Source organism: Rhinopithecus bieti, unplaced genomic scaffold (assembly GCF_001698545.2).
Source record: "Rhinopithecus bieti isolate Rb0 unplaced genomic scaffold, ASM169854v2 scaffold_19, whole genome shotgun sequence".
NCBI lineage: Eukaryota > Metazoa > Chordata > Mammalia > Primates > Cercopithecidae > Rhinopithecus > Rhinopithecus bieti.
In genome coordinates this window covers 3166065-3187615 of record NW_016803360.1, presented here as the reverse complement: position 1 = coordinate 3187615, position 21551 = coordinate 3166065, and the positions used below count along the sequence as shown (strand labels likewise).

The 21551-nt window shown below is 36.0% G+C and overlaps 1 protein-coding gene across 1 annotated transcript in view; it reads right to left on the bottom strand.

Annotated features, from left to right (window-relative positions):
• The window catches only part of LAMA2 (laminin subunit alpha 2), a 640343-nt gene that overhangs the window by 262354 nt on the left and 356438 nt on the right, over positions 1-21551 (bottom strand). Inside the window, exons 13-15 of the mRNA XM_017879679.1 lie at positions 11471-11572; positions 9400-9611; positions 965-1076 (exon numbers count right to left, since the gene is read on the bottom strand). Of these exons, the coding sequence (XP_017735168.1) occupies positions 965-1076; positions 9400-9611; positions 11471-11572 (426 nt within the window). The remainder of the gene's footprint in view (positions 1-964; positions 1077-9399; positions 9612-11470; positions 11573-21551) is intronic.

Below are 21551 nucleotides of genomic sequence, written 5' to 3'. Positions count from 1 at the left end.
AGCTCAGTTAAAGGAAACACAGCTGTCATGAACATGACTGTGTATCTCTAGATGTATGCATTATTTTTCAAGTACGAGAGAACCGACAAAGCAATGCCTAGAGTATTTCTATAAATGGCATAATGAGGTAGTGTTCTGAAGTGAAATATCTCAGTACACTCAAATGATTCCTTAAAGGCACCATTTTAAAGAAACTAAGCTCCTATTTATCTGCAAGCCATGCCCTCTGTCAAGGAAATAATGTTCACATTTTTTGACCAGGTTTCAAGTAAAACTAATTTTCAGACAATCTAAAAGAAAATATATAGAAGTAAATAAAAAGTGTTACCTTAAGATGACACACTGTGATATTAAGTAAGAACCATTAATCTTATTATAAATCTAGGATACGGAGACAACAATAAATATCTCAAACATTAGGTGCTAAACAAATGAAAGACCTATAGGCAATTTTCTCTATCAAGGTACTTTTTCTATATATTATGTTCTTGACATTCTGAAGATTGTAATGCTTCAGATGATTGTGATTTGGTTGTATTCTTAGAAATGAAGTAGAGGAAGAGTGTGATACATAGAATTAAAAAATGAGAGAAAAGTAAAAAAAAAAAAATACAGTGCTAAATTTTGGATAACCATTATGATGAAAATGAAGATAAAATATTTTGAAGTGTTATTCTGCTACCATCCAGCATACAATAGATCAAATAGATAACAAAGACAGAAACATCAGATTTTCAGTCATAGGCAATATATCTCAGAGAGAAACAGTTACAAGATGAAATTATGTGGTTAATACTCTAATTGAAAGCCACAGCTTTTGGTAGACATTCAAGTTTCTTTTTTAAGTGATACCCATTATTTGTGTAATTATTGATAGAAAAAAACAGCTCTTATTAGAATAGGTTATTGAAAGCAATGTTGAGGGAAGTTTGAATGCACTGAGGATGCATTATTGCAAGCTTACTTCACAAGAGGAGCCAGTATACCCTGGTGGGCACTGACATACTTCTACAGCTGCTGCAACGCTTCCATCAGTAGGATAGGAGACAGCAGATTCAAGGTTAACAGAGCTCAACCTATGGCAGAGAAAAAAAGAGATGGTGAATAAGTAAAGTTCTTAGGTATTATACAGCTGTAGGAATCATATAGCAACAATGACATAAATATGAGCCAATTATGTATGCTGAGAAAGGAAGCTGATGAATACTATAACTAAAAGCTCTGGTCGTCTGTCATATTAGGTCGAGTTGGCTCAGTCTAAAGTGCTGACAATCACTACCAACCCCAAGTGCTGAAGAGATATGAGAATGTTCTTCCTCGTCTCTTGGCTCTTGGCTATGTGCTTTGATTTTCATTTTTTGAAGATAGACAGACATTTTTAAAATCATATAGTTAAAGGGATTTTTAAAATGGAAAACATTCCAATGACTGCTTCATTTCTTTTAGTGCTTAAACAAGGAAAGCAGAAGTAGACAATATTAACATTCCATCTCAGCTTTTAAATTGAAATAAAAGATGAAACCATTGTGTTTTCTTTTCCTTTGAGATAAACCTGCATGTTTGTCATCAGTATAAGCTAAACTTTCTCAAAATGCTCAGTTGACTGACTTAGAATGATTTCTGGGATTTGTTTTTGTCCTAAATTAAATCCATTGTTCTCTGCATCTATGGCCTTCATTTTACTGGTACATTTTTACAATCTGGTGATGTTGGTGGAGTGATTTGGCATAGCTCATTATTTTAGAGAAAAGCTGGTTTGGCCAAATGGAAAATTGGAAAAAATGCTGTCACACACACATTTCTTTTCTTATTATGCATTCATGATTTAAATAAATGTTACCTATATCTTACTTGCTTTTCCTACTTTTGTGTAAAAGGACATTTTAAAAGCTTAATTATTAAGAATACAGTTTTGCGAGTCAAATAGACCAGGATTTATGTCCTTTCTCTGATATTTGCCAGCCTTGTGGCCTAGAAGAAAATAACTTATTCTTTCTAGACCTCAATTTTTTCTTCTATACAATGGAGATAATATAATAGTCCATATACCTTGAGCTTGATTTAAAAGGAAAATGAATATAAAGTTCTTATACAATATGTAACACACAGTAGGTTATTATGGAATACTAGACATTTTATTAACCTATTTTCATTGACTGTTGAAACCAAATAAAATGACTACATGAACATTACAAGAAATACACTTTTACTATTTGTATCTCCAAATCATTTTGGTGTATGAAAATACTTTTTAAATAAACTCTAAAAGTACATAATTAAATAACTACTGTTGACTCATAATAATTACAGTTTTAAAAATTACTGATAGACATTTCATAGCATATGATATGCCATCTTGTAACCATAAGAAAGAAGCAACTGATTCTTGCTATTGCCTGCATTTTCAGTTCCTTTCTCAGGAGTGATGGTAGATTTTTATTGATCAGTGATTCACACTTACCAAATAACTTGTTAGATTTGGGAATCAATGCTGGGAATTTGGGAATCAAGCCAGAGAGCAAAGCTAAAAGGCTCATTACAAGGTGTAAACGTATCTTCAAAAATGATGATCTTTACCCAAATTGTAAGCTTTTCCGCAATAGATTTCTAAAATTTTCATTGCTTTTACCCCCGCTTTGTTAAGCCTAGACACTTGACAGTACTTTTGAATATGTTTGAGTTCATATATGATCAGGAAGCAGAAAAGGAAATTAACCCTGAAATCACCAAATATAGGCAGTTGGATGGAATCATCCTAGCTGCTGAGTGCTAGGTGGCACCCTCTAAAGACATGTAAATTATCTTTACCTGTAAATAAACTCATCCAACACTATTAATTGAGTGCTACCTTCTCTAGAGGCACATTTTGGACAACCTGGTAGAAGGTCCTAGATTAGGCAAATATCACTGTTCTACAGTGTTTAGGTTACTTGTGTCATCTGAAAATCATTAAATGTTTTATTCCCCTTTCACCAAGGAACCCTGTCAATGAAAAATGCAGTGTCACAGGCATTTCTTTTTCTTGTCATTAGTTCAGGTGCAATTCACATCACATAAAATTAAGCATTGTAAATTATACATAGAGAGGAAGTTTGATGTTTGGAGTAGGATGGACATTTTCAAACCTATTTAAAATTTAAAAAATAAATTGTACAATTCTGCCTTTTAGTACATTTACAATGTTGTGCAGCTACTACATACATCTAATTCTAAGACATTTTGTCAGCCCAAAAGAAAACCCAGAATCCATTAGGCAGTCATTCTCTATTCCCCTCTTCCTCTAACCCCTGTAAGCTAACAATCTGCTTTTGTCGCTATGAAGTTACCTATTCTAGATAATTTCACTGTAGCATGTATCAGTATGTCATTTCTTTTTATGACTAATATTCACTGCATGTACATGCTACATTTTGTTTATTCATTCATCAGTTGATGAATATTTGGATTGTTTCTACCTTTGAGCTATCATAAATAACGTTGCTATTCATATTCGTGAACACGTAATACCTATTTTCAATTCTTTTGGATATATATCTAGAAACAGAATTTCTGGGCCTCATAAGTCTGCTTAACACAACAGGGTTTGGAAGAGTTACTAAACTAAAGACAGTAATTATGTTGGTATAAGCTTATGGGCTACTCCTTGAGAACAGAAACCTGTCCTGCCATCTATACAAGCAACATGATCATGTCCACACATGTTCAGTAGTTCAGTAGACTTTTGTTGAATGGGTGAACTGATGAAAGGTTGGATGGATGAGTAGATAGACGAACAGATGTATACAAAAGTAACTGACTAAATACTTAAATAACAAATGAATAGATGAATGGAAAACAGTTCTATTACAATCAATGACTAACACACTCCATGACAAAAGATACAATAAAGCCTACTAACCACATTTCAGACAAATAAAATCAGATAAGTAAAAGACAAATTACTTGTTTGATTTGACATAGAAAATGAACGGAAACTGTTATCGTTAGAACTTGAGGCCAGAGACCAGAACTCACCTGAATGTACTGTGAAATCTAACTGCCTGGAATTAATGGACTGTCACTTGATAAGCCTATAATTCCAATCATTTTAATTTCAGAATTAGATGATTTCATGGTTGATATGCTAGTTGATTATCATACAATAGATCACTATAATTTACTAAACAGCAGATTGATTAACTGTATCTAGATACAGCCCAAGAATTTCTGATATAAAATTGACATGCAACACTTAAAGAAAGATTTCTGGAAATTTCAAAATAGAAGAATGAGCAATTGACTACTTTAAGAAACGGTTTTAAAAAAGATACAAAACAAAATATTTTCAGTGAACTGACTAATTTCATTTGTCTTTTGAACAACAGATGTTCCTCTCCTTAATCTGTGGAACTATTTTGAGCTATGAGAAATTTCAACACTCAAACATCCTTCCCAGTAATATTCCACATTAGTATTCACTGAGCAATCCCAATGTTCATTAGGTTCTGCTATTTGTTAAATGGGATTTTAATGTGTTTAACAGTTTCAAGTGTTACTCATGAAGAAGGCTGCAGTTTATTTTTTTTCCTTCAATATGGTCATTTTCTTGATATCAAGCTGTATTCATTTAAATACGTAATGTTGGCAGTAATAAAACACTGAATTTTGGAGATGCATGAGCTATCAAAGAATTGTCAACTAAGTCAAATGCTTTAGCTGACTTTCTCTTCTTATTTTTATGCCTTGAAAATACAGAAAAGATGATGGATGAAGAGAGAGGACATAATTATACAAGCTACTACGGAAAATATTGGAATTATTTCAGAAACATTGTCCTGGTGCTGCTTTAAAGATTGTTCTCAATATTTTTGTTTTACTACATTTCCCACCAGAGTAAGACATGCTATATTATACTAAAACAACTGGCTCAAAACATTATACTTTAAAACAACAAAAAACCCTTGATGTTACAATTGTCTTTTTTCTATATATATAGAGAGAGAGCAAGATATTTTATCTAAACATTTTCAATCTCACATCAAGTAAGAGCAGTAACTGACAGAATCTGATAATTTTGCAGCAATTTATTAAAAGTGTATTAAATGCTAACACAAGAATTCATCTCTTTCTTCTTAGTTCTACCAGTATGCACTGTGCACACTTCTTCTGCACTATTTACATGCACTGTGCACACTTCTTCTGCACTATTTATATTATCATAAATGTACAGTCTGTATATATATATATCTGTCTTCTCTGCTGTAAAATGCCTTCTTTGAATTGAATGATCATTTGTCCACCTTTGTATCCTTACAGCCTAGCCTAGAATGACTGCTTCTTAATAGTTACTACTTATTGTCTACTATCTTCTGTGCACTATGATACAGGCTGAAAAGACATTTCATTTAAGTATCAATAAACAATTTAACAACTCATGTCTAGTCACATTTACAAATGAAGAATCTGAGGCTCAGAGGAGTGAAGAGCCTTGTCCAACATAATACCATTAGCAAAGGGTGCAGCATAGATTCAAACCCAAGCACGACTCCAAAACCAGAGATCTCCTTGTCACCCTGCATTGCCTCCCAACATATGCTAGATACTATTTCAGGTGCTTAATATACATTGTGTTTTCACTTAATTGCCAATCTTGAAATTTAGACATTTTTTCTGCCATTGCATAGAAGAGGAACTGAGATTTAGAGAGATAATCATGGAAGGTGCTCAGTAAATATTTGCAGACTGAACGAATCGAATACTTATGGAATAGCACTGGGAGGTAGTCAAAGATAATGAGAAGGAAATGTAGGGTAAAATTTTGGCTGCACCTCTTACCAATAGCCGGATGCCAAAGGAGCTGCAAAAATCTTTTTAAGTCCTAGTGTAATCAGCAAAATGTCTTCAAAATGTAGTTATCCAAATCATTAACTTCAGAAGGCAGAGGTACACTGTGTACCTATCAATACTATTTATATGGTTATCAAAGACTCCTTTGCTTACAAGAATTTTTCTAGATTATTATATAAATTCTGTATAATCTTTTTTGATCCCAAACCCCAAAATTTATACTAAAAGTTGTGTAAAAATATCTTGCCTTGAAAATATTTTGTATTTATTTTCAAGCAATACTCATGAGTTGTATCAATGATAAAGTCATGATGGACTCGGTTATGCTGTGGTAACAACTCCAAATTCTCAATGGCTTCACAGAAAACAAAGGCTTACTCATGTAAAATCCTCTACAGGCCTGGGTGACTGTTAGGGCAGGTGACCTCTGTGTGCTAAATCTGTATTCCAGGCTGTTCTTTTTTTTTTCTTTTTCTTTTTTGACAGTGTCCCTCTGTCGTCCAGGCTGGAGTACAATGGCGCGATCTCGGCTCACTGCAACCTCCGCCTCCCAGGATCAAGCCATTCTACTGCCTCAGCCTTCTGAGTAGCTGGGATTACAGGCGTGCACCACCATGCCTGGCTAATTTTGGTATTTTTAGCAGAGACAGTGTTTCACCATGTTGGTCAGGCTGGTCTCGAACTCCTGACCTCATATTCTGCCCGCCTCGGCCTCCCAAATTGCTAGAATTACAGGCAGGAGCCACCGCACCTGGCCCCAGGCTCTTTTTTAATCTTCTGGTTGCTGAGTAAGCTGCAGAGAGTCTCACACTGGAAATTCAACGTTTAACCCAGGGGGAAAAAAATACATTTCTGCCACAGTTCATTGGCTAAAAAAAGTCATATGACACATCTACCCTCCAGGGTTAGAGAAATGCAATATCTCTTATGGATGAGATTGGAAATTTGGTGAACTCTACTAATGTCTACTGTAAAGTAAGAGAAAAATACATTTTGTGCAGAGTTCTGTGTCTAATGTAGGTGCTTCATAAAAGCCTTTCTTAATTTAAAGACCAAGGATGTTACTAAATCCAAGGCTTGGAGAATTTAAAGGAGAAAGATGCACAGTTCAGTTAGGTTGATTTCTCTTATACTCTTAAAAGAAGAAGGAAAAGTGTTCTACTTTTGCCTTCATCTTCCTAGTGAGGACAGTGAGAAGAAAATAAATTATTTTATCTAATGAGTATCAGGATTCTGGAAAAAAATGACAGTAAGAACTGTCATATGTATGGAAATACCAGTATGTGCCTTTCTCTAGAGGTCTCTAAGTCTTAATGGTATTTGGAGAAAACGTGATCTTTTGGGATGAAGTAGATGAGATAGAAATGCTTCATATTTGTATGCTGGGTTATCACTAGCCAAGTGCTTTTGCAGCTCTGTAATTCAATTCTTGCGGCGACCTTTTGAAGTTGGCAGGGCAATTGTCCTCCTCCTTATTTTACAGATGAAGTGATTGAAGTCCAAAGAGGTCAAAACCATACTTATGTTTACAACTATTAAATAGCTGACTTGAAAACAAAAGTCAAAATCCTTGACCTGCAGTCCAGTTCTCCTTCCGTTATACAATTCCATCTAACCACATAACTGGAGGAACCTAAGCCCATTTGCTGAAAGAACTGCCATGGAAGTAAATCCACTGTAAATATGTCTAAATATGAATTTTTGTTGAGCTTCAATTTACTCATGCTTGCACACAAACAGTATACCAAGTCGGAAGCCTACTGTGGAAGACAAGTTGAAATCAATTCAAGTAATGTTTTGCAAATATGACTCAATCTACTAGTAGATCAAAGATAATATATAACGAGCTTACTGACTGACTCCAGATTCATGCTCACTTTCAGCTCACCTGAGTGGGTAGGAGTTTCAAATCTGACATTGGCTTTTACTTACTGAACCACAGTGCTTTAGGTAATATAGGTGACAGAAAGTAGCCACCTGCTTGGATTAGTTCTTTTGTCATTTCACAGAGTCGCACTGTGAATGCATTCCTCCTATATGGCGAAACCTCAGAAGACTGCAAATGAAACCAGTGATTTTAAGATGGGTAGACACTGAAACTGTCTGACATAAATCAGGGGGAAATGTCTCTGTATTAACTAGCCTGAAAAGCAATGCTGACAAAATAAATAAGGCCCCTAGCCACTTTTTTTTTCAATTTGGTTGTCATTCATTTTGAAAGCCGGAGGACTCATCTCTTTGTACTGTTTAAACATCATGACAATCTCTATTTACTAAATGGGAAAAACATAATTAATTCCTAAGTGCTGCTTCTCATCTCCATGGTATTTTAACCCAGCTTCTAGAAGAATTGCCTATGCAAAAGAGGTACATTGTTTGGCAATGGTTCTGTTTATGATTCTGCAGTTCTCTCCTTTGGGAAATGGTAATAATGATTAGACTAAGTTGAAATATTACCAGTGAAAGGCAAACTAGGCAGCACAGGGAAATGATGGGGCACAGGGAGGTGAGAGGTGGTAGTGTCAGCAATAAAAACTCCAATACTGGAGGCATTGCTTTCATTAAAGGTATACCGGGTTGTCAGGCTGGGGTCACATTTGAACATCTAACTTAATCTGATTTAGAAGGAATTTCCTATGACATCCTGTGTTACTTATTATTAGAGTAGAAAAGAAGAAGGGTAAAGAGCCCATTCAGACACAGTTGAAGTTAAAATTCTGTCAGATAAAAATGTCATTGTTTTAAAAATAAAAAAATATAGCAGCCTATGGCAGTTAATCAGACACAAGCAGATTTGGTTCAAGTCAGAGAGTTTGCTATTTAAAAAACAAGGGGGAGCGGGGGACAACAAGAAAAAACTGAAAGTGTTCTAGGTGATGAGCACTTTCCTATCACGTATCACGTTAACAAAGACTCTGAAAAGTAGGCATTAGTATATCTACTTTACACTGGAAAGAAACGTTCCTCGAGGCCTAATCACTTGCCCAAGGTCACACATACAATAAGCAATAAAGCTTATTGAATTTCTACTCAGTTTGGCTCCAAAGTTCATATTCTTTCCTTTATACCATGTGGCTGTTATAGTCTTAAAGTGTTTTATAGTGAGATCGGTGGTTACTTAAATGAAAAGACTTACGTTTCTTATTACAATCTATATACTATTAAGCCAGAAACTAGTTAACAACCACTGGAAGGAAATATTTTAGAAACCGCTTTCCGAATAAGGGTGCCCTGGAAAGTATATCTTTTAGTTTCCCACTCTGAGCCATCATAAAGGAGACTTTATTTTCCAATATAACATTTCTCAATATAGGAATCATTATTGATCACATGTTCTGACACAATTGTGAACGAATCATCAATAATAATAAAAACCGAGACGAATTTATTCTGGGCATTTAAAACTGTAAAGGTTTAAGAGGAAACCCTTTCAGAAAACTAGGACTCTGTTCTTATCTGCTCTTTGAAGACAGCAAATCCTAGGTGCCTTAAAAAATTCACTACTTGGGCGGCTCCTGCACCTTTGCCCCAAAGCAAATGTGTGGACGTTGGAGCTGCAGTTCTTGATTTTACCTGAAGATGGCATCCATCCCAAAGCTGTATGTGATTTGTAGGAGGACTCTCTTCAAATTCGCAAGTACTGTCATAAATTCCTTTCTACTGACTGGAAAATGTGTGCCATGTATGGTAAATGATTCTTCTTTAAGTACTAATACATTAGTATGTTCTTCAGATGGGTGCAGGTACACCTCATCTTGGGCTGTGCTGATTCTCAAGTCATTACCCTAAAGGGAGGCAAAAAAAGAAAGCAAAAAGGGTAAAACTGAAAAGAGGGCACAAAAGTGTCAAACATATCTATATTTGGATCCTCCACCCTCAATAGACTTTTAACTTTTTAAATTTATGTTTATTTTTTATTTATTTATGCTTTTTGGAGACAGAGTCTCGCTCTATCCCCCAGGCTGGGGTGCAATGGCGTGATCTCCGCTCACTGCCACCTCTGTCTCCCAGGTTCAAGCAATTCTCATGCCTTAGCCTCCCTAGTAGCTGGGATTACAGGTGCCTGCCACCAAGCCTGGCTAATTTTTTGTATTTTTAGAAGAGGTGAGGGTTTTGCCATGTTGGCCAGTCTGGTCTCAAACTCCTGACATCAGGTGATCCACCTGCCTCAGCCTCCCAAAGTGCTGGGATTACAGGTGTGAGCCACCACGCCCAGCTTTGGTAGACTTCTATTTTTGGGCTGGCTTTCCCTATCATTCAGGGAATATATTTGTGGTATACATGAAGGAAAGGCAATGCAATTTCAATATTAACCTTAGCCAAATGCATTATGAAGCATATGCTTCTTGCTTCTTGGTTTGGCATGATGTTAGTTCCCCATTAACTAAAATAATAGCTACCTGACAAATCATAAACATATATGTGATTACAAACACCTCAAATTGACAAAAGTGCACAAAAGTTACATATTTCAAATATATTATTTTATGATGGATGTGGGTTGTGTAGAACAATAGGGAAAGAAACTTAAAACTGAATTAAGCTATTATTTTAAAGGAACTTTCTACTTGGAAAAAAAACAAACAATAAAAGAGACTGCAGTCTAATTCTCAAAATAGGATAATGGCATCTAAGGAGTATATTGAATGACCTATGACATTTAGGTAATCCTTCTTGTCTTAGTTCATTCACATGAATGCTACGCAATTTCACCCAACACTTTGCATTTAGAGAATTCCTTTCATCTTAAAGGAATTCCAAAGTATACATCTAGTTGCCATAGATATATATACACAGAGAGAGAGAGAGAGAGAGAGAGAGAGAGAGAGACAGAGAGAGAGAGAAAGAGAGAGCAAGAGCAGACCACTTCATCCAATACTGGAAAATGTCCATTTTGAGAAAAGAATTTTTTATTTTGTCATAGATTCACATGTATGAAAGTTCCAGGACAGAAGAACAACAGAGCCTGGTGCTAAATTAACATCTACCCATTTGGAATCACGAACATGCATGCACATGCGTGTCTCTGAATATGTATCAGTGTCGAGGGGAGGGGATACATTATTGGAAAGAATGGATATGATAAGAAAGGGTGGCAGAGAGCCTCTAAGGAAACTTCAGGCTTCGAGCATTTTGAAATTGCCTATGGCCCTTAAAATCTTGAAAGCAAGTTTCTCCTGTACCTTTCTTACCTAAAACAGGATTTTGAAGTTGAGATTAAACTATCACTAAATAAACAAGCTTCCTGTTTCATTTTATTTTATCTAATGTAATCAAGGAAGTAGACAATAAAATCTAACTGGAAGCAAGCTAAAATGAGAAAAACACAACTATGTAAATTAGCATGTACCTAAACACTTTCATAATATTTATATTTTGGAAACATGGTTCTTATGTTTGAAATTTCATTTCAAGTCTGGTCTAGAGTTGTCCTTTATCGTTCAAACCCAACAAATATACTCAATCTTCTAGATATGTCTCAGAGTGAAACATAAGAGTGGCATTAAAAACTCCTCAGGTATATATTTTTAGTAGTCATGTAAGTCAATGTCAAACAAGGCAGGTAAAAAATACAGTACTGGTAACCTCAAGTAACATAAGGAAGTAACATGGGTGAACATCAATGATGCTCTCAGTACTCTACCTCTAAGATAATCATAAACTGGAGAACATGTTCTGTATCTTCTTCCTCTTCTTCCAGGTCATATGATATGGTAAATGTCAACTGTCCTCCTACTGCTGGGAGCTACAAGACAGAAGATGCATAATCATTACAGGATAGGAGATGGGCTATTAAATCATATTTTACTTATTGTTGTATAAGAATTTTATTGTTCTAGAGGGCAGTATTTGCAAGAAGCAGAAATCACTGGAGTATGGAGTGGGAACGATAGGCATTTATTTAGGAGTAAGCTTTTACAAACCTTACTCATCAACTGCAAGGCTGACACAAACATAAATTTATGTATTATTTTCCCCAGTATTGCAGGCTTGCTGAAATAGGTTAAGTTCCATGAAGCCAAACACCAGACTCTCCTGTCATCTTCTTAGTCTATAGTTTGAGCTTTACAAATCCCAGAGAACGATCTTTGTCAAAATTGGGAGATTTCTACCCATCCCTGAGGGTCACTCACTTTCTGTGAGTCTGTATTCTTTCAACAAAGACATCCCTCCATTTGACAGGCACTTTACATAACCCATACACTAAGCTGAGAAATGTTATTGATCAAAGAAAAACAAAAGGTTAGCAGCAAGTTTTATTTTATATTAAAATTCAATCAAAACAGCCAAAGAAGGTATACTTTCCTCTGTGCAATTTAATAGGCTTAGTTTAAATAAATATTATCCACTTTTCACTAAGAGAACTTCTTTCCTTCTAACATACATGCCAAGCCCCATGTAATACACACTTGAGGTTTACATTTTTTGACATTGACAGTCACCTTGTAGAAATTAAGAAAAAAATGGGAAAGCAAGATCATTTATAGGACAGGAATCAAAACTGAAGTTGTGAGTGACAGATTCAATGCAAATACTGCAATCCTTTTTTTAAAATTCCACTCCAGCACTGTAAATAGAGACATTCATAAAACAAAGCTGATGATCTGTATTCTGCTGCTTGCTCTGTGCTGACATGCGGAGACCTGGCTTCGCAGGGTTGGCTCTCTATGGCCGTTCATGGCCGACCCTGACCAGAAAGCAATTCCGGGCTGGGAGTGCACTGGATGGAGGAGGAGGAACCCTGATTCCTCTTAGTGTTCCACAGAGAATGGCACATAGCTCGCTATGGCTGATTAAACAGGATTTTATATTACAGCTCTGCAATGTCTTCTAAGAGCTTATTACGTGGGGCTCTATAAGGAATTTAAATTCAGAAAACTGATTCCTCTAATCCACTGAGAAATGGCCTTATTCTAATGTCTTTTCACATGTAAAATAATAAACATCTGCCTGGACTACAGCACTTGGCATTATTGTGAGTAATGAGGGGTGAACCTATGTGGAAGATTTTAGGTTCTATTAAGATAAACATCCAAAATTTCGCATAGCATGCTTCTTCAGATCAGCTACACATTTTCTCAATAAGAGGATTCTAGAAAGGCAGGAGAAAAAAAAGTTTTACATTGTATATATTTCAAAAAAAAGAATGAACTATTTAGAATTTCCTAAATTAATAAATATATTTGAAAGGAGGTTTGGGAAGAATATTGGGATATAGACCTATAATGTTCCAAAACTTTTGAGCTTCCAAATCTATTTTGATTATTTAAAATTTGAAGTACATGCTATTTTCTTGAATATGGCTTCTCTAAAAGGAAAGAAAATATCAACTTAATATATGAAATCACCATATATGCTCAAATAAAATACATTTTGAATTAAGGATAATTTTCCATTTTGTCAATAAAAAGAGTCAAATTGTGTGTAATTTGAATGTCAAAACTGTTAGGACTATAGATGAAGTAGAAAAGATCACCTATGATATCTGATTTGCTAATGTGTTTTTCGTATCTATTTATAATAAAGTCACATATAATGTAAACTTGCAGCAGTCCCCAACCTTTTTGGTATCAGGCACTGGTTTCATGGAAGACAATTTTCCCACGGACGCAGAGGAGGGGTTTTGGGATAAAACTGTTCCACGTCAGATCATCAGGCATTAGATTCTCATAAGGAGCATGCAACCTAGATCCCTTGCATGTGCATTTCACAGTGAGGCACATGCTCCTATGAGAATCTAACGCCTGATGATCTGACAGCGTGGACCTCAGGCAGTAATGCTCACTTGCCTGATGCTCACCTCCTGCTGTGTGGCCCAATTCTTAACAGACCATGGACCTGTATAGCCGCGGGGGGTTGGGGATCCCTGACATAAAGTAAAATAGTAAGAGAGAGAAATTAGAGGTCGAGAAAGGGGGAAAGACGAACAAATAAATATGCAGAAAAATAGGGGTGCCTTACCCATGTCAGAGATAATATAAAACATGAACTAAGGAATAGAAATAATTTACCTTATTCTGCTGAGGGCTAATAAAAATAGCAACAATAGTAAAACATTGTTTTAGCTCATATTCCATAAAATGATTTTTTTTTCTAAACTCTCTTGTGTGTCTCTGATATTCATGTTTGTCATTATTACAACATATTTTGAATCGCCTGGAAATTGTCGTGAGTAAAGCTGTTTCACTTCCACTTAAGTTGTGTGAAACACAGACCATTCAAAAAATTTTCAGGATACTGTTACTAGATGTTTTTTCCCAAGCCATGAGTACTTATTTACAATATGAGAATCAATATCTTTTTCAGTCACCCTAAAGGTATGTGTTTATGATCACATTTATATAACCAGTTAGTCAAGTACTTACTTAAGTAATTCTTTCTTTCTTTACTTTTTGAGATACAGTCTTACTCTGCCAACAAGGCTGGAGTAGAGTGGCTCAATCTCAGCTCACTGCAACCTCCTCCTCCCAGGCTTAAGCAGTTCTCATGCCTCAACCTCCTGCGTATCTGGGACTACAGGTGTGTGCCACCACGCCTGGCTAATTTTTTGTATTTTTTGGAGAGATGGGATTTTGCCATGTTGGCCAGGATGGTCTCAAAATCTTAACCCAAGCAATCTACTCACCTCTGTCTCCCAAAGTGCTACTACGGTGTGAGCTACTATGCTCAGTCACTTAAGTAATTCTTAAAAGGATTGCTTAAGATATCACTCTGCAATTTAGAGGTTGTACCCCTAGGAATATTAACTTATTATTTTTAAAATTCCTTTCTTTCTATTTTTTCTCCAACTCCACAATCTTTCCATAAGCTGTAAAATCAAGCTTTTCCTGGTGTTGTCTCCAGCTAATGTGTCTTCCCCAAAGAGTACATACCATTGTATAAGAGACTTTGCAATGAGTCAGTTACAAGACAACACTTTTTTTTCTGAAGGACGCTTTTATTCAGGGAAAAAGCTTCGAGAATATTCTGAGTATACATCATCCTTTCCTCTTGCTTTAGACGAAGAATTCTCTACCTCTTCTCCATCTGTTCACTCCTCCATGTTCCAGGTGCCACCTTTGTTTGGTGCCTCCTTGCCCTCGCTTCTGCACTCTCTTAGAAACCCTTCATTATCCTAACGTTTACTCTTTCCTTCAAATCCCATGTGCACAGGGTTGCCAATCTCTATTGTCTCCTCCAGCTCTCACCTATGGTTATTTATTAGTTTCACTATCAAACTTAGAGATATGGGCATCACATTCAGTTTCTGTCTTCCCATACATCCATGTTTTCTAATTTTTATCTTCTGTATCCTGTTGACTGCCTTTGGTACTCCATTAGAAGTGAGTCTTGAAAGGTCATTTATAAATTCTGTGTAGCAACCACTAATGGCCCTGTGGTTGAGTTTTATTCTTAATCTTTATGATTAAGAGTCAAGATTCTTATGATTCTTGACTCCCTTGTCTTTCATTACACTGAATTTTCCTGGTACTCCTTCCCCTGCTCTGGTCATACCTCTGTCTCACTTATAGACACTTTTTTTTTTTATTCTCCACTCAGTGATTGATATCTCTAAAACCTTTCTCACTCTTTTTTGATTATCATTTCATATGGATTCCATTCTCATAGATTAACTACCATGTTTTTACCTGGTCCACCAATCTATATCTTCTGGCCTGTCCTGTGTTTCTCTGTTAATTTTCTCTGGCCTGTATAAAAAAGTACCAGAGATGAAGTGACTTAAACAACAGAAACTTATTATCTCACAATACTGGAAGCTAGAAGTCCAAGATCAAGGTGTCAACAGAGTTGGTTTCTTTTGAGACCTCCCACCTTAGCTCATGGATGACTGCCTTCCCTCTGTTTCTTCACAGGGACTTCCCTCTGAGTGTATCTGTGCTCCAATTGTGTCTTGCTATAAGAACACTAGTCATATTGGATCAGGGTCCACCCTAATGACATCATTTTAACTTAATTACCTCTTTAAAGATCCTATCTCTGAACAGAGTCATATTCGGAGGTACTGAAGATTAACATTTCAACATATGACTTTTGAGGGAATGCAGTGTAGCCCATAACAGTCTTTTACTGAATTACTTTCCAATAATGTCTTAAACACTCAACATACCCTAAGTTAATCTCATTATCTAGATCTTTCTGGGAGCCAAACTTGATCATTTTCTCAATCTCCCTGATTGGGTCAAGCCAAATGCTTTATTTTTCTATTTTAAATTAGAAAACTCATAAGTGAATCATATTTTTTAACTTTATTATTTATATCAAATTAGTCCTTCAATCTATTCTCTTGAAATATTTCTAGTCTAACTTTCCATTCCCAATGCCATATCACACCAACAAGGTCCTCATCAAGAATCTGAATTCATCTCTTTGACTTCAATCTTTTTGATGGGGAAAGTTTAATCAGCTATTACACATGTTGTTGCACTTCCCTAATGAAGATTCTCCAGTGGCTCTGGGATCCCTAATGTCATTCAAGTTTCTGTGTAGTTTCAATGACTCTAGGATCTATCTACTCCCATGTTCACAAACTGTGTGTAGAAGTGCCCCAGGGTGCTGCAGTGAACTCATAAAGGCACAGTGGAATATTATAAACATTTGAAGGAAACACAGCAATACTAAATATCTATTGGGCACTGCAACAACTAATTCAAGGTGGTTCACAAATTGAAACCTTAGAACATGCTATATTCCATTTAAGGATGTTCTCAACATTTTGAGCCATGTTTTTGCTTACTTGTACTTTAGGCCATCTTATATCTTATTAAGAAAGGTTTTCAGGGGAGACTGTAATTAAAAGCAAGAACTGCACAAAAGTCAATGTGGAAAAGGAAATAAGGATAGCATTATCCAATCTGATACTCCAGTTTGAGAAGGCATATACTGCCCCAAAGGTACCACATCCCGTCAGTAAGTAATTCTGGTTATTTATGAAAAAAATTATTATTTTCTGTCCATTTTCTTTCTAAACAATTGCTAGGTTGTTAGAACATGAATATTTATTACGTTGTTTGGCACTAACTACTTAAGAGATAGAACAGTGGCTTATTTCTGGTGGCCAAGGAGGTACTATGAAAAAATCATGAATACACTATGAACATTCTGAACTGAGAATGTTTGGGTATGTCTGATCTAGCCTCTTTTTATATTTATGCATTCTGTTACTTAGATTTTAAAAAACAAATTTCCTGTCAGAATTCTCATTCTTATAGCTCTCTGATCATTCAAATGCTTTTCTTTGTTTGCTTAGCTGATGTTTCACTAGTAAGAAGACTAAGGAAAAAAAAGTTTTTAGTTATATTTTCAAAGTCTGATGGAGGAGTCAGTGGCAACCACAGTAAATAAGGGAGCTAAAAGATTCCAAACAGGAGAACTCTGTATAAAAAAATTCATCCATTAACATTCATTGAAAATTTCTAACAAAATATAAGTGGTCTTGGTAAGTTATATATGCTATATACAACTGTAATTTTCCACATTTTTGGACTTTGCAGACTCATTTATTAGTTTTATGAGTCTTTCATAAAATTGAGCATCTTCGAGACTTTCAAATTAGTTCATTTTTGGGGACAAAATGGTTTCTCTGATTTTACAGAGCACTGTGTGTTCAGCCAATAGAACATTTCATTTTTTCCTGCTATTTAGGAACTAAGCTGTCATTGTTCTATTGACTAGAGAAATATGGTTTTCCACAGGTAGAAGTAAGTGCAATTTTAGTTCACTTTGAGGTAATTCTTATATTTGCTGGATGGATTAGACTATATTTACTAGAGATGAAAATTATATCTCTTTTCAATACAAAGAGAAAGCGAATTTAGTGAGAGCAGTTCATTCCATTTCATAAGGGTCTCCAAAGGCTTGGCCTTTTCCCTCTTTCTCCATATCTACTAAGGGAAATTCTCTTGAGGGAGATTCAGATATCAAATTGAGAAGGCACTGCAGGAAAAATGTACCACCTTTCGTCCTTTGTAGGGACATGGATGCAGCTGGAAACCATCATTCTTAGCAAACTATCACAAGAACAGAAAACCAAACACCGCATGTTCTCACTCATAGGTGGGAACTGAACAATGAGATCACTTGGACTCGGGAAGGGGAACATCACACACTGGGGCATATCATGGGGAGGGGGGAGGGGGAAGGGATTGCATTGGGGAGCTATACATGATATAAATGATGAATTGATGGGTGCTGACGAGTTGATGGGTGCAGCACACCAACATGGCATAAGTATACATATGTAACAAACCTGCACGTTATGCACATGTACCCTAGAATTTAAAGTATAATAATAAAAAAAAAAATTCATTATAAAAAAAAAAAAAAAAGAAAAACAAAAGAAAAATGTACCACCATTCCTGGAGATGGTTCTGGGCTAAGCCATTCACTTTCCTGTTCTTCAACTTCACCCCATTAAGAAAAGAACAACACAAGTAGCTGTTTCCCATGAGTACCTGTTTTAATTCTACCTTCAGGGGGAAAAAACCAGCTTGTTTACAAGTAATATTATCATTACTATGCAATATATAACCTAATGTCACAAATAACAATATAGTGTGCATGGCGCACATTGCCTTAAAGATTTAATGAGGCAGGAAAGTTTTCCCACATGACTGGAAAAGGCTAAAAGGTAATTTATAAAACTAAGCTTCATAAAAGAATTTAGCAGTAGGCTACTAGTGGTCTGGCCTCTTTTTTTTTTCCTCTCAAACTCAAGAAATATGAATTGAGGAATGAAGGATGGGATAGCCTATTGAGGACAATGTATCTGGAGAGGAAATCCTTTTCATGAAATAAGCCTGGAACATTTGGTTCTCTGATGTCAGATTATCATCACTGTTATTTCACTAAATGGGGTGTAAAACCTAATATTTGCTTTTGCTTACCAGAGCAAATATTTCAGGAGGGATACACAAAAATCAAATGAGAAAAAGGCTTTGTGATAGCAAGCAGGATAAATTAAACATACCTGTCAATTTCCATTCAGGATCACAAACAGGGCAAGCGATTCATCTTCTTAGATTCCAAAGCCCCTGAGTCTTAAACTCTGAAAAGGTATCCCTCCCATAAAAGTGTTTATTCATGCATCTATTTGTAGAGCTCTCTTTTATCATAGAAACACTGTTTCACTTCAAGGTTTTGTTATTTCCTTCAGTGTATTTATAAATTTGAGATAAGAACAGATTTCTCTTCTTTAAAAGCTCAATAATTATTAGAATAGAACATAAACAAGAGGATTGTAGAATTAGAGAACAGGCAGAATTTACATGAGAGGTTTTAAAGTTACATCATCCTTAATGCATAGAAAATGGACCAGAGTTGTAGGTGTCAAACAGAGACAATACATTCTAGAAAAGTTGGTTTAGAAGGGAAGAAACTGAGTTATGCAGTCCAGGGGAGACAAATAAAACACCTGGAGGAAACATCCTGCCTGCCTGCATTCATTTCTCTCTTCCTCCTTTTTTCCCTTCCTATCTGCTTTTCTTGCCCTCTTTTTTTTCTCCTGTTACCCATCTTCTCCTTAGCTTTCTTCTTCGTCTCCTTCTCCTCTTCCTCCTTCTTCTTCTTTTCTTTTTCTTCTTGTAGACATTAGACTGTTTTGATAGCATTTCTTTTCACAATAACTATGTCCTTTTACACGTGCAGTAATTAGAAATGGCTGGGAAAAGGCCTGAATTTGGGATTTTTTTTTTCCTTTTCAATGTGACTACTACAATCAGTTTAACCTGATAAGATAATCTGTATTGGGTGACCTAAATTGCAGAAGTATAAAAGGTAGTGATGAAAACTATGAATGTGACAGGGTCAAGGACATAGTTCTGGGACAGACCACCAGAGATACTGCCTCAAGTGTAACTAACACTGATTGCTTATCAGTGTCCTAGAAGCTCAGCCATTCCACTGCCCACAGGACTACTCACTCATATTATTTCTTCCCAATTTCATATAACTCCACATTCTCATCAACTACAGCCTAGTCAATATACAATAAACAAAACCCAATTCAATGTTTCTTATTGTTAAGGCCAAGAGATATTCATTACAGTGCTTTGATTGTCAGGGGGAAAAAGAATAACTATGAAAGACATATAGAGAGGAATGAGAGGCCAACAGGAATTTCTCATACAAATTTTTGTCAAAATGTTTATTCACTTGAATAGCACTAACCTATCCTGAGCATGTGTTTTGTCTGCTGTGTTCAAAGACCCAATTCAAGGACTTCATGTATAAAACATCAAAAGCAATGGCAACAAAAGCCAAACTTGACAAATGGGACCTAATTAAACTAAAGAGCTTCTGGACAGCAAAAGAAACTACCATCAGAGTGAACAGGCAACCTACAGAATGGAAGAAAATCTTTGAAATCTACTCATCTGACAAAGGGCTAATATCCAAAATCTACAAAGAACTCAAACAAATACACAAGAAAAAAACAACCCCATCAAAAAGTGGGTGAAGGATATGAACAGACACTTCTCAAAAGAGACATTTATGCAGCCAACAGATACATGAAAAAATGCTCATCATCACTCGCCATCAGAGAAATGCAAATCAAAACCACAATGAGATACTAATCTCACACAGTATGAATTGCAATCATTAAAAAGTCAGAAACAACAGGCTGCTGGGAGGATGTGGGAGAAATAGGACACTTTTCACACTGTTGGTGGGACGTCTAAACTAGTTCAACCATTGTGGAAGACAGTGTTGCTGATTCCTCAAGGATCTAGAACTAGAAATAACCATTTGACCCAATCCATCCCATTACTGGGTATATACCGCAAAGGCATTATAAATCATGCTGCTATAAAGACACATGCCACACGAATTTTATTACAGCCACTATTCACAATAGCCAAAGACTTGGAATCAACCCAAATATCCATCAGTGACAGAGCTGGATTAAAAAAATGTGGCACATATACACCATGGAATACTTTGCAGCCATTTAAAAAAGGATGAGTTCATGTCCTTTGTACGGACATGGATGAAGCTGGAAACCGTCACTCTCAGCAAACTATCCCAAGGACAAAATACCAAACACCACATGTTCTCACTCATAGGTGGGAATTGAACAATGAGATCACTTGGACACAGGAAGGGGAACATCACACACTGGAGCCTGTCGTGGGGTGGGGGGATGGGGGAAGGATAGCATTAGGAGATATACCTAATGTAAATGACGAGTTAATGGGTGCAGCACACCAACATGGCACATGTATAGATATGTAACAAACCTGCACGTTGTGCACATGTACCCTAGAACTTAATGAAAAAACAAAAAAGTAAAGCCCAATTATACTTTCCATGTACTCAGTTATAATTCAAAGTAAATAGAATTTGAAGAGTTTGATCAGGTAAGAATGCTTTTGGTTGCAATTGAAAACCAGACAGTTAGGAGTTCTCATATAACAAGAAGCCCAACAAAATGTAGTAGGCAGACAAAATTTTAAAACAAATGGATTAGCTTCTTTTCTTTTTCTTATTTCACATATCTTTCCCCAACACTTAGATCCATTTGGGCACACTTGAAAATATAAATCTCCTATGAATAGATTTGCAAAACGTCACATACAAGATGATGTGCTTAGAAAGGCAACATTCCATATAGGAAATGAGCATTTAATGTTTCCTTTGAGTTTTCTGACTTAGAGTACTACTTGTTACTTTGTGACATATACTGATCAAATCTTGAGTTGAAATAGTACAATCTCAACAGATGTGAG